We start from the raw sequence: 17,299 nt of genomic DNA, 5'->3' as shown, positions 1-17,299 counted from the left end.
TGAATCGAAGGGTGAAATGGGACGGAGTTTTTTTTTTTTTTTTGGCTGATGAAAGAAAGCTTGCTTTCTGGCTTTATATGCCTCTACTAATGCTAATTTTATCCTTAAGCATTTCAGAGCATTACCTCATGAGACACTAAAAAAAAAGATGAAATTATTACCCTCTCAATTAAATTTGACAAGTCAAGGATTGTCAAGGTTTCTTTGTCTTTCTCCACTTGCAAAAATTAGCAAGCAAGCAATAAATCTTAACCATTATGCCATCATATAGGTAAAATTTCATTTTAGAATACAGATTTTTTTTTTTTTGTTTTTTTTTGTTCTTTTTATTAATTTCGTCTATATTACTAAACAAATATGGAATGTTAGAATTGAATGAGTACTTAATCAAAATTTTACCTCATCCTACACTAATATACTATTATGTTTCTCAAAATATAAAATGGCAGTACCTTTGATTCAGCATTAGGATTTGCTACGTATTCTAATAATGTTGTGGCAATATCCATTTGATTCTTTTTAGCAGAAATATGAAGAGGAGTGTATCCATTTTTGGCAGTAGTATGCGGTGATGCACCTTTATCTAGGAGGAGTAAAGCCACATTTACATGATCATAATGTGCTGCAACATGAAGAGGAGTAACACCATTCTGTGGAAAAAAACAATGAATATATTCATCTGAGAACAAACAGTGATGTTGAATTGGATGATAAAAATAATTATACAAATGAAACAAATTTTACACAAATTTGTTACAGCACCCATAACATAACATAAATTGCAATTTTTAATATAAATAATTATTTTCCTCCATTGAGGATCAATTATCATTCTTCTTTCGATCTTACAAATTATATCAACATGATTATTCATATTTTCATTCATGCCAACATGTTTATTTCCACAGAAAAAAATACCATCTACCATCTATAAACTTCTTAAAGTGAATGAAAAAAAATAATTAGGGTTTAAAATTAAAAAAAAAAGCTGTTAATAAAATGAGAAACTAATAAAATAAAACATCAGATATCTAACATATATTTTAGAAGAAATCTGTAGCTCACCTTTCCTTCTGCATCAACAGGAGCATCCTTTTGCAGCAGAAGGCGTGCCACCTTTATATTTCCATATTTGGCTGCCAGGTGCAATGGAGTAAACCCTTTCTAAAAATATATTTAGAACACCATGTACTGAATAAATTAAAACAAAAGGTTGATATAAAAACATAAAACAGTTTTCATTACTGTAAACAACAGAGAATGGAACACTTTTAATATCTATCATGATTTTTTCCGATTTACAGTGTTAACCAACAATTCAAATCTATGACTACAACTGCAATGAGGAGCTCTAATACCAAGGAAAAACAGGTGCTTTCAGTGTACCCAAAGATGATGAGTGCCAAATTTAGTCATAATAGTAGCTAATAATGTATCACATGGTTGCTATATAAAACAAAATTTCCTGGCCAAACAATCCATACAACTAAGGATAGTTATGAATTCAAAAATTACTTGAATGTTCCACCAAAATTATGATCCTAATTTAAGTAAAGTTTATTCTGAACATATTACAATTAATACAAAAAAAAAAAAAAAAAAATACTTATTCGTAGACAAATAACTTTAATCATCAAGGTTAGATAATTTTTGTTAAAACAATCTATTGTCACATATATTGTCAAGATAACTATAAGAATATCAGTGATATATCACCATAATTTTCCATAGTAGTAAAAAACTACAGAAGTAGTGTAAATGGCATCAATTTTGTTCTATCTCATATTGTGATTACCTTCACAATGAGTTACCATGTATTGCACTACCTCAAATAAGTAATGCTTCACCAATGGAGAAAACTACTGTTATGTATTCTTGGAGGATAACACCACCCAGACGGCACCGTTTCAAAGCTTGATGACCTATCGTCGGTGGGTGGGTAGGTACCCCAGTGCTGCAATCATGACAACCCAGTTGTGAAGTTTAACTTCATAATATGAGAGATGCCACCTGGTGTACACAGTAATAATACTAAAAAGAATAAATAATCTTGTAGAATTATACTTCACAACTGGGTTGGCATGTTTGCAACAATGGGCCCAATGATGATAGGCCAACAAGCCATGAAATGGTGCCGTCTGGGTGGTAGTATCCCCTGAGAATAAGTAACAATAATCTTCTTAAATGGTGAAGCGTTACTTATTTGAGGTAATGCAATACATGTTAACTTGTTGTGAAGGTAATCATAATATGAGATACAATTAAATCAATGCCATTTACACTACTTCTGTAGTTTTTTACTACTACAAAAAATATGGTGTATATCACTGATATTCTTATAGTGAATTCCAATACATAGACTATTATGCCTTGTGAATTTATTCTTTTTAGTATTATTAAGATAAACACTTCAACAAATTTTGCCATCATCATCAACCATTTTCAATCCACTACAGGATGTAGGCCTCTCCAGCAACTTTCCAGTTCCTTCTGTTTTGTGCAATGGTGATCCATTTACTACCCATGAACTCTTGAATTTCATCTTTCCATCTCCTTTGTTGTCTTCCTCATTTTCTTTTAGCTCATTTTGGGTACCATTCTGTTATTTTCGTAGTCCATCTGTCATCATGCCTTCGAGCTAAGCATTCTGCCGTAGACAATTTTAATTCTTTAGCTTTGATAAGAATGTCCTTTATTTGTGTTTGCTGCCTAATCCATGTATTTCTCTTCTTATCCAACAGTCTGATTCCTAATGCAATTTGTTCCATTCTTTGTTGTGTAGTTTTCAGCTTCTCTTCCATTCTTTTAGTGAGTGCCCAAGTTTCACTTCCATAAATCATGGTGGGGAGTATACATTATTTCATGTTTCAGAAAAATTGGGATAGTGCTCCTCAGTGTGTGACTATATTTCCTGAATGCTATCCATCCGAAATTTATCTTCTTTTTACTTTCAGCCATTTATCATTATTACAGCTAATGACTTGTCCCATATAAGCATATGAATCATCCTTTTCAATTACTGCACCTGCGATGATTATATCCCTTTTTGTGGCATACTTGTTCATCATTACTTTTGTTTTAGCCATATTCATCTTTAGTCTGAAATCCTTACTAACTCTGCATAACTGATTAAGATTTTCCTCTAATTCTTTGGGATCATGGCGTATGGTCACAATGTCATCTACAAATCGTAAATGGAAATAGGTACTCTCCATTCACATTGACTCCTTTCTGCGACCAGTCCAATATTCTGAAAACTTCAAGGGCAGCAGTAAATAACTTCAGAGATATTGTGTCTCCCTGTCAAACTCCTTTCTCAATTTTAACTTTGGTACTGTCTTTATCTAGTCTAATAAAAGAGGTAGCGTTCTCATATATTTTCTTCAAAATCATAATGTATGGGGTGTCTATGCGTTGTGTTTCCAGTGCCTGAAACATTGCCTTATGCTGTATGGAGTCAAATGCCTTTTCATAATACACAAATGCCAGGCATAATTGTGTTTTATATTCATTTGCTTTCTCCATTAGCTGAGATATTACATGAAGGTGATCCATAGTTAAGAGTCCTGTCCTAAAGCCAGCTTGTTCTTTTGGTTGATTCTCATTAAGTATTCTTTCTAGTCTGTTAGTAATGACCATTGTGAACAACTTGTAGATGTGGGACAACAAGTTAATTGGTCTGTAATTTCCAATTTATCTCCTTTCTTATGCAGCAAAATTATGATTGCATTTTTCCACTCCTTATGTGTCACACCTTTCCTAATGTATATTGTGAAGAGCCTTGCCAGTTTTTGTGTCATGTCTCTTCCTCCCAACTTTAACAACTGCACAGTAACTTCATCTTCACCTGGGACTTTCTGATTCTTCACTTTCTTCAATGTACATTCTACCTCATCATCAGGAAGGATATCACGAATGTTGTATGTGTTGCTAATTTGTGATCCATCTTCCCAACTGCTTGCATCATTTCCTCACTTCTTATATATTTCTTTATATAAGTTAATAATTAAGCAGTATTTCTATTAATATAATTTTCTTAATTTTAATAATTAAAAATACATATATTACAATAACTTAATTATAAAATCGTATGGTATTTCTAAACATATACTACAGTTTTAATTGAATACAGTTACTGAAATCTGAGTTCTCAGATATCATGAGTTCAGTGTCTGAATTCAGGTTAGACAGAGTAAAAGTAAAGTGAAAAAATTTTCAATATGTGCTGTAAACACCTAAAATAGTCACCTTCAAAAATGTGGTCTAACTAAACATTGAAAATATTACTCTTGGTTAATGCTTACTAAGAGCAACATTTTCAAGAAAGAAGAGAACAAGCTTAGAATAAAAAAAAACTGCTTCTTGTCCAAATGGCAGTCAAGCACTGTGGTCTCCTGGCAAAGCTACTACAACTTCTGTCCATGTATATTCCCACCTCTGTTAGACTACATTTGGACCATTTTATTCAAGTCTTGAGACTGCATCTAAAAATAAGCAAAACTTCTGGAGAGAGCTCAAAGGGTGACCAAATTAATGATGAATGCAAATAAATACAATAGAAGGTGTAGAGTGCAAAGTTTGACTACTATACATCTAAGTGGAGATCTCATAAAGGTGCATAACGCATTGAAGGAGTTCAGCAAAATGAATGAGTAAGGTCTGTTCTCACATGTAGGTGAGACAATAATCAGAGGATACAAATGTAAAATCTAATATGTATAACAGAAGACTGGATGCCTCTAATTTCACTTATGAGCAGCAGGTTGCTGAAAAGTAGAATGTGGCAAGGGTAGTAAGTCAAGCAGAATTGGATGGTTAAACAGAATAGTATAAATAATCTGTTTCATATTATTTTTATTTATCTTTTTTTTTTTTTTTTTTTTTTTGTGTTTGGCCGATTTTTTTTTTTTTTTTTTTTTTTGTATTTAAAAAAAAAAAGTTATCTGCTTCCTTCCATCATTTGGCCTTATTAATACTAATACATATAGTCCATCCAGCCTTCTGTTGAAAAGATGCCTTTTCAGAATTGAAATCTGTACTCTGGAGGAATGGATGCAGAAAATCAGCAGCACTCCTTGTATTGTCAAGAAACATGGGCTCAATGATATTACAAGCTGAAACAGTATAAAAAACCATATATATTTCAGGGTTAAATTTGAAATGCATATGGTGTTAAACTCAGGAGTGGCTCATACATGCATATCCTGCTTGTTGATGTACTATTTAGATGAAAACAAACTGTAAAATAAACTATATACTCTCCTGTCTTAAACTGTCAGCAAAAGATTGCTGCAAACGAATTCTGAAGGGATGCTATTTCACATTTTTATCGAATTTTTGTCCCTGAGGAGACATTCTTCCAAGTGTGACAGCTAGGAATTGGTACCTAAGGCTAGTCTGACAAAACTGATACTCAAAATAATCAGGCATGGTATTCCCATCACACAAAGGAATCCTGCCCTTCTGTATCACCATGCGACACCAAGTGGATTGTAGCATGTTAAAGTAGAATGTCTCAGTAGACTCAAATGAGGAACATCCTCAAAAAAAATCTGGTCCCTCAAAGATTTAAATAATATCCTATCCAACAACTTCAAAAGAGGAGAACAAACAGATATTGAACATAAGTCAGATAGAGAAAGAGTCTGCTTTCTTCATAATATGTATTATAGTCCCTGAGATCTTGTTAGAGATATTCTGTAAGCATACCAAGTAAAAAAAAAAAAAAATTATTATATCACTCTGTTGAATAAAGTAGTAAGAACATCTAACATGAAAGATAAAGTAGCCTTAATACAAAAATAAGGAATGGCATAAAAACACAGTGTGTGAAACATCTTTCACAGCAGCCCTCAAAAGAGAACACACAAAAGAAAGAGGATAAAACAAAAACAACAATCACTCCAGTAGTACAATGAGTACCATCCATGCATATTGTACTACTGCAGTGAGGCATGCTTAACTGGAAGTATTCTGAAATCTTAAATACACTGACCAGATATCAAGATCAAAACCAGAAACTTTGATAGGGGAATGAGAAGGGAAAAAAATCTTCCTAAATTTTACTCATAGACTGAATAAGACAAAACAGATGCTTCTTTGCAGAATGAAAAAAGTTCAACAAGGTTCTCAATAGAGGAAAAATATATTAGGATAATGGTACTTCTTAAGGAGCTCGAAGAATAACTTCTGTCGATTATTGAATATTGTAGTCAGATCAGAATTCTGCAATAATTTACAAATATGATATACCAATACAACCTGCCAACCTAAGTCTTTTGAAAGGCTGGAGACTTGGTAACTGTAAGCAGGAAGAAAGAAGATTTTTTAGAAAATGCATGAGGAAAGCAGGAGATTTTTTTAGAAAAAGTACAAGGAAATCAGAAGATTTTAGAGAAGAAGCAAGAAAAAAGCAAGGCAGGAATGACACCAAAACTCAGAACACAAAACATATGTATATCTTTAACAGCTGCCCTCAAAAGAGAACACATAAAAGAAAAAAGGGTGAAACAAAACAATCAACATCACACATTCCCGGTGTACTAATGCAGTGAACCATTCTTGCCTAAATTGAATTATTCTGAAATCTTATATAGGCTGACTAGACAAAGATCAAAACCAGCAACTCTGATAAAAAAAAAATGAGAAAAAAAAAAAAAACCTTCCCAAATTTAGTTCTAATAAGATTTTTATTATTTACTTTGCACGTGTTCTAATTTCTCTTACTGGGACTTAAAACCTTGAAGTTCCCAAAATCCAGAAAGCCTCTGGTCCCATACTTTTAGGATAAAGGGTTCAGTGTTGTACACAAAAATTTCCCACCCCCTTAAATTTTTAATATCATTTATATAAATACTAAGCAGAAATATATGCACATGGACAGTTTGAAATTTCACACACTTAATGGTCTTTTAAATTGGAAAATGGAAGTGACTAAGAAACTAATGCTTCTATTTTATGTCTAATGTTTTTTGTTCATAATTTTTAGCAAAAGTTATTTTTTTTTGAAAAAGGGTGTTTTGTAGGGTTTCTTTTAAAATTCTTAAAAGTTTACATACAATAAGCATTGCAATCCATTAAGAAATGGTAATAGTAATTTGAAATATTACTATTGTCTATGCAGAAGGATCCAAAACATTTTCCAAAAATTAAAAAGAAATGGGCACCACCTGTCAGCTGCCACTGTTTCTCCTATAAATGGGGGTGCCACCATTGTGTATTAAAAATTAGTTATCTATAAAGAGGTTACCTTGTAAAAATGTATAAAATCAAAAAAATAAATAAATTTCATAAACATGTCTAAAATCGAGTAAAAAAATCTAACTGTATATGATTGCTAAAAGTTAATAATTTCAGACATATTGTATTTATCATATAAAATCTGATTGAGTGTATAAATCAGATGATGCATTTTATAAACAGTTCACAGATATGTTGTATAAAAGTCAAATTTTTATCATATACGAGCCAAAAAAAATCTGGTCTCGGGTACAGGAATATCATTTCATCCAAGCCCCAATTCAGGTTCAGAATGAAGATGATATTTCCACTTATACATAAGTGGGTCTTTTACAATAAGAACTGGAAGCTATTAACTAAAGTACTAGAGATGAAGCAATGAATAGCTTGTTGCAGTTTCCTTTCAAAGGTTCTCATGTCTTGGAAAATATGTTAAAAATACAGTGCAACTTTGATGTAACGTGTCTGTTCATAATGCGGTTTTGGATATACTGCAGGTATAATCATGTCCTCAAAATGAATTATGGAAAAAAAGTAGTGTATTCAAAGAACTAGCAAAAATTAACTGTATATTCACTTTGATATATTCAGTTGCAGAGTAATTTTTGTAAACAACAGGACTCAAGAGACTAATTAATGTAGACACCCAGTTTCTTCCCTCAGCTAGAGATGCAATAAAAAATATATTAGGGAAAAATATATTACAGAAAAAAATTTACAAAGTAAATTTTTGTAAACAATAGCATGTGACATCCTTTCTTGAACTAGAAGTTACACTTAGGATATCAAAAACTGTTAAGACAAAAATAAACATGAATTGACAACTGATTTATGGAGAAATCACATTACTTCATTTCAGCACTATGATAGACTGGACATTTTGGTTTGATTTAGTTTTCTCAAACACAGGGCATCAGAAATAAATACGTGTCAAAATTAGTAAAATCAGTAGGACTGAAAAAAAATGGCCACCAAAAGAAAAAAAATTATACAATTGAAGATGAAGTAGACTACCAAAGAAAGAAAACTGAACTTTGTGAAAACAGTGATGTGGACCAATGCTTATACAAGTGGTTTCTACAAAAGTGTAGTGAATAAATGGGGTAAATTTTGAAAGTACAATAACTTAAATTTCATAAGCTTGGTGGAGATGACACATTTAAAGCTTCTCAAGGGTGGCTCTGAAGATGGAAGGCTCATCATGGTATATCCCAGGTTAATCTTGTAGGTGAATCTGCACATCTGGTGAGATTACAGTAGCAGAAGAATTTCCTGAATTTCTGTGTAATGTGATGTGATTCAAGATGGTGAATTCACAGATGAACAGTTGTACAATTGTCACAAAACAGCACTGTTCTATAAACTTCTCCCCGACAAGTCACTGAATGATAAAAAGGCACATGACAAAGTAGGCAGGAAAACTAACAAAGAGAGAATTACAGTGTTACTGTGAGCAAACAAGACTGTAAATCACAAGCTAAAGCCATTATGCACTGAAAGTCAAAGTCCCTGATGTTTTAAGCATGTCAATATGAAATCTCTACCTGTGATTTATAAAAATAGCTCCAATAATTGAATAATGAGTGATATTTTTGCTTCACAGTTTGAAAGTAAGTTAGTACCATCAGTGATGCCACTTGCTTTCCAAAAAACTTGAAGAAAAGTCTTGGTTACTTTTGAATCACTGCCCAGCTCATCCTTTGGCTGATTTCCTGAAATTGGAAGGTAGCAAGATCAGAGTAACATTTCTGCCATGGAACACAATTGGACTAATTCAGCCCATGGATCAGGGCATTATCTGAGCCTTCAAAACCTACTATTGTGTTGAGCTACTTCCTGGTGTTATGAATTCAGAAATTCAAGTTCTAGAATTTCTGAAAACATTAACACTCAAAGCCATTGTATATAATACTGGTTTAGCATAGGAGAAAGTAAGATCAACAGCAATTGAAAACTGCTGAATAAACCGCTGTACTGGAAAAGATGAGATCACTAATAATAACCTTGAATTAGTAGTATTGCCAGAACACGAAACAAAGGCTGCTTGTAACGTACTTGGTAGCAGTCTTAGAGGAAATAATGATATGGCTGTTTGAATTGAGGTGGATGTGGAAGCTCCAGCTGTGCATTACCTCAGGGAGGAAAAAAATCACAGCCTCTATTGAACATAGTGTACACAGTACATAGAGTTTAGGGTCATGTTCCAATGGCGGTTCCCCACATCTAAGCCAAAGGTATTCTTGTGAAGAAGTACAGTACCACTGTAAATGCCAGAAAAAGTGTTATGTGTTGTATGTGTATAGTATTGTGTTGGGTTGGGTTCTGTTGTGTTCTGGCTTTTGGCTGCAGAGCCCCTAGTGGGACCCCCATTGCCCTTTAACACTGCTAAGAGGTAAGCCAGGCTGCCCATTATTCTGTGGCTGGTCTCCACCAGGGTCACCTGAGATTCCTGGATGGAGACCAAGTTAAAAAAAAAAAGGGGGGGAAATGGAGGGGTGAGTGAGCAATAGTTTAGGTGGGAAGCTAAAGAGGGAAAAGGAGAGGATAAGGAAAGGTGGAGTGAAGAGTTTGGAAATCCCTGGGTTGAGGACCCACCCATGTCCAGGGGAAGAGTAAATGATTGCAGGGGAAGGGTGCCATTATGGTCTAGGACATCCAAAGATGCCAGTTAAACCTGGTCCACCAGAAATGTATATATGTGAGACTTACCTGTAAGGGTTAGCAAGGGATATCTGAAGATGTCAGTGTCACCTAGCCCACTGAAGAGTGTGCAAGTGAATTCCTACCCTTTTGAGGATTTCCAGCATGGACTTCCAGGTGTCAGGTGCACCTGTTCCACCACAAGGTATGCAGAGGAATCTCAACATCGCAGAGATATATCAGCAGTTTTCTAGAGTAAGGTGTCAAGTCTGGTTCATGATAGAGCTTGTCATTCTAGAGTAAGGAGTGAAGTCTAGTGGGTGACAAAGACTGTTATGGTGGTCAATATCAGCAGAGTGCTGCAACTGGAGGAAGTTGAATCCTACATCCTGAGCACTGAGTCAGCAGCCAGCACTAGGCATGTGTAGGGTCTGGGAAGAAATAGTCTATGTTGAGGCACAGCCAATCATTGGATGGAAGGAGCAACAGAGTGGTAACAACGGACAGTAGTTGAATTCAGCAGTGAGCTTAACAGTTTACATATCAGTGTCGCAGTTAATATGATAAAGATTTAGTCTAAGTAGCAGCATCGATATTGGCTTCATTGTGAAGAAGATCCCTTCAGAGAGTAAACACTCTAGAGGGCAGAGTGGGAGAGGACTGTATAGCAGTCTTGGTCGAGGATGAGTTCATATTCCATTCCAATTGGTTAATGCGTGGACTAAGTTGACGAGTTGAACTTTATATTCATTGTAGTTAGGACAGCAATATAATATGTGTTCCCAATCCTCCTGGTCACTGCAGGAGCAGATGGGATCAATTATGATTTGAAGCTTGTAGATTTGGACTTCGGGGACCCATGGCCCGCGAGAAGGAATGTGAAGAGCACTGGGGAGAACCAGGGAAGTGGCTGTGGACTATTAATGGTGACGTGTGGTATAAATCACTTGGTTGTAGCTACTTTAATGGTGGTTGTGTTCCAACAAGTCCACCAGATGCAGTACAATTGAGTAAGAAGTTTTTCCATTCCTGCTTGAAATCATTTGAAATAGCTATCGTGAAGTTCAGGATGGAGGTACTGATTCCCTTGGGCAGATGGTAATTCAGGCCTGGACAGATGAGTTCCAAGTCTAGCCAGGACCCGGAGTGGGGTGCTGACTGTGCAGCAAGCACATGTAATCGCCAACAGCATCATCCTCCGGACAGTCTGAAGTTTCCTAGAGTTGTTGACTAGAGTAACTTTGTGGCAGTAGGCACCAGCAGCAACAAATGATTGAGAGAAAAACAGCCTTGTAGATGAGGGTGAGAGTTTTGCCATGGGAGACCCCAGTGGGAGCATGTAATCCTTTTAAGGATTACTGCATATTTATAGATTTTGGTGGCAAGATAGTCAAGGTGGGCTCTGAAGTTTAGTTTATTGTCAATGATGATCTCAAGATATTTAAGCTCTGTGACCATTCTGATCGAAGAATTGCTGATTTTAATTACAGGTGGTCTGTTGATGCTGGTGTGCCTTTAAAAAGGATTCCTTTAGTTTTTCCAGGAAAACTGCCATCTTGTTCTTTAGTGCCCAGGCATGGAGAGCCAATGGCAGCAGAGGCCCGATCTTCAAGGAGTACCTGGAGTCGGTGGGAACAGTAGGGACAAGGTTGTCGAGAGGCTATCCATGGGGATTTGTTCTTGGACAAATCCCGCTGAACAACCTTTAAACAATGGAACAGGAGCATTCCAGCGTTCCACTGGTGGAATGCTGTGGTAACAAAGATGGTTCTGTCCTCTTGATAGTGTTTCATGTCAAGCAGCACTGGAGGTCTCCCCCAACTCCATGTAGTAACTTTGAGATGCAATACAAACTCAGTAAAGGCCAGATCGTGTGGCATTAGTGAGTGTGTGTCAGGTTAGTGTTAGGTTATGTTTTATGTTGTTTTGTTAATCTGGACTTGTGACGGGGGGGGGCAGTGAAACACTACAGTCCCCTATATTACCATCCATTGCCACAGGGAGGCAGACCAGGTCTGTAGGGAGTGAAAGCAATGGAAGGGCAAATCCTGGCATCACCTGAGCTTGCCCCAGGGAAGGGGGGGGCAGTTAAAATTTTTAAAAATTAATATTTTTATTGGAAAGAAGTGCAGGGGTGAGTCTCAGTATGGAGTATAATTGAAGGCAAAGAGTGGATGATAAAGAGACTTCCACTAGGAGATTAAGATAGGAGGACACCCCTGTGGGGGGGGGGAGCAGACTGGTAAGGAAAGGTTAAAGTGTACGTGATGGCAGCATCCACTAGGCTAAGTATTTGGTTAGGGTGGGTGGATGATAGATGCATAAGGATAGGGGGCTACCTATGAGTGTACTCAAGTCAGCACCAAGTGGCAGTTAAAGTAATCCCACACTGGTGCATACTAGCTGCACCAATGTCAGCATCCCATGACATGCTACCTTCGAAGAGGAATCAGCATTGGCCATTCCCTCCATGATTTTGCACAAACAGCTAGCCAGCACAATAGGATTACCCTGGGATCCTTTCCGAGCTTGGGAAAGAGAAGAATCATTGCCTTATGCTAGAAGTCCAGACACTGCTCTTCAAGAAGATTCTTACATTTAAAAAGAGCAGGTAATCCACAGATTTTGGTAAATAGTGCTTAACCATTTCATAATGGATGTTGGTTGAGTCAACAACATTTGTTATTTGTCACAGTAAGAGCCAGAGCTGTTTTTAACTCTTGTACACTAAGTAGCCCATTGTTAGGGTGAAAACTCTTTGCTTTGATGTTAATTGCCTGCTTTTCATTTTTCTGTTTCAGGACCAGGAACTCTGCAGAAGTAAAACAATATTACAGAGGTACTACAAAGTTCCCCAACTGTATTAGCAACTGCAGTTGAATTTAGAATAACACATCCATCATATTCTATGTGTGATGAAGGGTGTGACATGTATTTACCCTGTTGTTGATGGCTTTGTAATTGAACTTAATCTGGTTGGGTGCACACACACACACACACACATTTAAAAGTTATGAGATTAAACATGGTAGGATACTATTAGAATGTCTTCCCCTATCCAATACTTGTTTTCAGCCTTTTTTGCAGCAACTGCACATTCTACCATGGTTCTAAGAGAATTCATGAAAAACAGTTATGTTTTTGAATTGAAATTGTGGTTCATGGATAATATTTACTGCAGTGTATGGCCACATCACAGATAAGCTCCTGATTGATTTCAGTCAGGGAGGGGGAATGCCAGATGTTTATCAAACTCTGACAGGGAGCTAAATGATTTTGTAATAACTGAGAGCAAAGTAGAGGAGAAATTGTTGAAGTTAAACATATAACAGAAGCACCTGTGATGGATGGGGTCTATCCAGTTATATTAAAGGAGGTGGCAAAGAAAGTAAGCAAACCCTTAGCCATAATTATGAGAGCTTCTTTGGACTCAGGGGACTTTCACATCTTTAGTCCACATGGACTAAAGATGTGAATGTGTCCCAAATTCATAAAGGGCGATCAAAGGGTTACACAAGTAATTACAAACCTGTTAGTTTAACTTCTGTTACAGGGAAAATAATGGAGTCACTCATTAAAGAAGCATGGCAGGATCATCCAGACAAGACTGCAGTTATAGTTCAGACAGAGCATGAGCTTGATAAGGGAAAGTCCTGTCTGACCAATTTGACTGGATACTATGATGTGATCACAAAGGAACTGGAGGCAAAAAATAATTTTGATATCATATACTTGCATTTTAGGAAAGGCTTTTGATAGTGTTGCACAAGGTAGACTACTGTATAAATTGGAACAGTATGGCATTAACAGCAAATTGCCGCTACGGATAATGGGATGGTTGAGTGGGAGAAGACAGAGTGGTAATCAATGGACATTGCTCTTCGTGGACTAATGTTATTAGTCCACAAAGAGCACTAATAATATTATAATGTTATTAGTGGAGTCCCCCAGAGTTCAGTGCTGGGTCCACTGTCTGAAACAAGTACAGAGAAGGGCAAAAAGATTGGTGAGGGGAACAAAGGGGTGCTGTTAGCAAGAAAGGCTTAAGTTATGCAAACTGCAGTGTCTGGAGACTAGGCACATGTGAGGTGATCTGATCGAGGTGTATAAGGCTTTGAATGGTTTAAACAAGCTCAATGTTGATGGGATTCTTCCTCTTTATCAGATTACATACTTGAGTGGCCATAAATTCAAATTGAGGAAAGACAGTTGTAGAATAGATGTGCAGAAGTTTTTTCTTTAGCCAGCGTGTGTTTGATGGCTGGAACAAACTTTCATCTATCATTGTAGAAGTTGATAGCTTAAATAAATTCAAGGAAGAACTGAATAAACATCTGGTGCAAATGGATAGTTGAAATGGAAAGGTTTTTTTTTTTTTGGCTGATGCTGTATACGTTTGCTTTCTTGCATCATAAGCCTCTACTAATGCTATTTAATGAGGATGTCTAACCATAAGCACTGTGTTACAATGATGACACTAAGGGAGATTACACTGCTTTCAACTAATAAGCATGGGTGATATTTGTATGACCTATTCACAGACAAACTAATATGACCTCCAGCTGGCAATTTGATCTGAAAATTGAAGGCCACTGTTTGAAGGTTGGCTTGATGCTTTGAAGCTTAGTGTTACATTGATTTTGCCAAATCAGTTGCTACTGAGACATGCACTTTTTCCAGATTATTGATGCATAATCTTGAAGTGGAACCTTCCTCCTCAAAAATATACATAAATAATTGGATGCTGAGACATCCAATTTTATTGCTTAATCATCTAGTTCAATGTCTGGGATCACCATTTGTCCTGGGATTCACAAAAGTATATGCTTTTCCCAAGTTCAGTTAAAATATTTAAGGAGGTGAACATTTCCTTTAAAACTAGGTGGGATGGTATTCATGGCATTTTTCAAGGCTAGGAGTTCGTGAAACAAGTGTGAAAATTATAATGTTTTGTATGTCAGCGGTCACAATATGCTTCACAGCTAACTGACTTGCTTTTAGTTCATAGCTTTATATAATTGTTACAAGGTAAAGTGATTGGCTTCTTCACTTAGTTGACCAAAGAATCCAATGTAGTAGATGATAAGCCAATGTAATGAGACCTTAAAACCTAAGTATCTGTCAGTGATTAGTTATCAGTGATTAAACAATGACAATAAAAATCTAAGAATGCACTTAGCTTTTTAATGTGCTAAGTTCAGAGTTTAGTATGATTCCTAAGAACCATATGCTGGTGCATACCGGTATTGGTTAGCAAGTGAGTTGAAGTTTGGGATCTGGATGGAAATTATATTGATACCAAAACTGGATACACATTGTTTTTTGGGGTGAACGTCGGAACAGTCAACTTGTACTCTCATGAACTGATCTTAGTTATCAACCCCTTGTAACTGTCTCTCGACAGCACACATTCTTTATGTGACATGAAATTCTAAAGTTGCCTACAAGCAATGCTGTATCAACTGTGCTTGGGAATTGTTCAGTAATGGGGTTAATTGCAGTTATAAAAAAAAAAGGGGGTAGCACTGAGCATGCAGCTGTGGAAAACTCCCTCTTCTTGAGAGAAGAGTTAGAACAGCACAAGGATGTTTAGAAGCAAACTTGGAATGTGCATTCAAGCAGTAAGTTTTGGATAAAGATTGGGAGATGTGTGCACAGCCCATTGCAATGTAATTCACAGAGTATTCCATACTCACATGCCTTCCTGATGTAAAAGCAAACTATTGCTTGCAATCTGATCTTAAGAATGCATTCGAAATGGTATTATTCCGAATAGTATTCTCTATTCTCCCTGACATATCCTGTGTTGATCTATTTTGTCTAATAGCAAATTGTGAAGAATGAAGGAGGTTGAAATTTTCTATATACCATGCCAGTGGACAGTTTACCATGTTTTCAAGAATTCTGCAAAGGCAACTTAACTAGTCAAGGAAATAGGCCTATTGATAGTAGGCTACACGAGATCTTTAATTGGTTTGGGTACGCAAGTTCTATAGGATGATGCCATTGTTCAGGAAATGTGACTTCTCAGTAAAGAAAATCTATTAAACAGATTAAGAAGTGAATGTAATGATTCGATACTTAATTCTTGTGTCACTGAATAGTGAATGTGGCCCTATAGCACTATGTCTACATGTTCAGGGGACTCTAAACAGTTCATGGATAGCAAAGAGTAATAATACTGTTTGTTGCCTTTTAAAGAAAAATTTAAGATTTGCTTTTCTGAATTTTCTTTGAATCTTCAGAAGGCGGATATAAATCTTTCTGGTGCTGATGTTTCAGCAAAATGTCTCCTCAAGACAGTGGAAATTTGTACAGGATCACCGATCTCTGTCCCCTCCATGCCATGATAACCAGAGGACAAGTTTTGCATTTACCACTCATTTTCCTAATTGTTTTCCAAGTTTTGCATGTAGGGGTTTTTTCATTTAAAGACTACTTGTATCCACTTCAAATGAAGTGGATACAAGGCTACCTGTATCCACTTCAAATAAAGTGGATACAGGTAGTCTTTTTATTGCAGTATAAAATATACCTTGCCGAAGCATGTTTATCTTGAATAAAATTTGTCGTAGTTAGACAGTGATGAAATGTATTACAAGCTTCATTTTGTTCTCTCTCTCTCTCTATTTCTTTTTTTTTTTTTTTTAACTGCATGGCATTCAGCATTCCAGATTTTTGGGTGTACAAGCAGTTTTTAGGAAAATTTTATTATGGCTTTTTAGCTGCTGTATGCATATTTTTGTGTGACATAACTCCCTCATCAGTTAAAAGACTATTGAATTATTGTGGATAAAGTGCTGCTAATTTTATAATTTTGTTAACCTGCTTCCTCAATAAGCATCATGAATTTCTACTCAGGTGAAAAGAGAGCTGTTTGAACAACATTTATTGTTGTTCAAACATTTATTGAGGTAACATTTATTGAGGTATGTAACAAAAAACATTTATTGAGGTATGTAACATTATGCAATAGAAAGCACGTACCCTATACTACTTTTCCACATAGTCACCGAGTTGGCGTAAACACTTCTCGGAACATGTGACTAAACGTTCGATTCCCTGATGATAGAAATCCACTCCTTGTTCATTCAGCCACTGTCAAACTGCTGTTTGCACCTGCTCATCATTTGGAAATCATTGTCCCCCTAGATGTTCTTTCAGCTTCCCAAACATGTGATAGTCACGAGGCGAAAGATCTGTATGGCAGGTATTGCCATACCTCCCATTCAAAACTTTGGAACAGGTGCCGTGTTGTGTATGTATTTTGTGGCGTGGCATTGTCCTATATGAGAACAACACCTTTGCTTAACTTTCCAGGCCTCTTGTTTATAGTAGCTGTTTGCAAAGACCGTAATGTTTGGCAATATGAGGCAGCATTAATTGTTGTGCGTTTTACCATAAATTCCGTGTAAACAAC

General features: G+C 36.2%; 1 protein-coding gene across 2 annotated transcripts in view; it reads right to left on the bottom strand.

The window, feature by feature from the left end:
* The window catches only part of LOC150081718 (uncharacterized), a 1,674,628-nt gene that overhangs the window by 926,591 nt on the left and 730,738 nt on the right, over positions 1 to 17,299 (bottom strand). For both annotated transcript variants that reach the window (XM_090378825.1, XM_090378826.1), the window contains 2 exons: positions 1,066 to 1,164; positions 453 to 650 (listed from right to left, as the gene is read on the bottom strand). In XM_090378825.1, the coding sequence (XP_090234951.1) occupies positions 453 to 650; positions 1,066 to 1,164 (297 nt within the window). Of the gene's footprint in view, positions 1 to 452; positions 651 to 1,065; positions 1,165 to 17,299 lie in introns of those variants that run through there.

Source organism: Mastigoproctus giganteus, chromosome 8 (assembly GCF_048544385.1).
Source record: "Mastigoproctus giganteus isolate SK-2022 chromosome 8, ASM4854438v1, whole genome shotgun sequence".
NCBI lineage: Eukaryota > Metazoa > Arthropoda > Arachnida > Uropygi > Thelyphonidae > Mastigoproctus > Mastigoproctus giganteus.
Note: the sequence above shows the minus strand (reverse complement) of the source record. Positions and strands in the feature narration are given on the sequence as shown.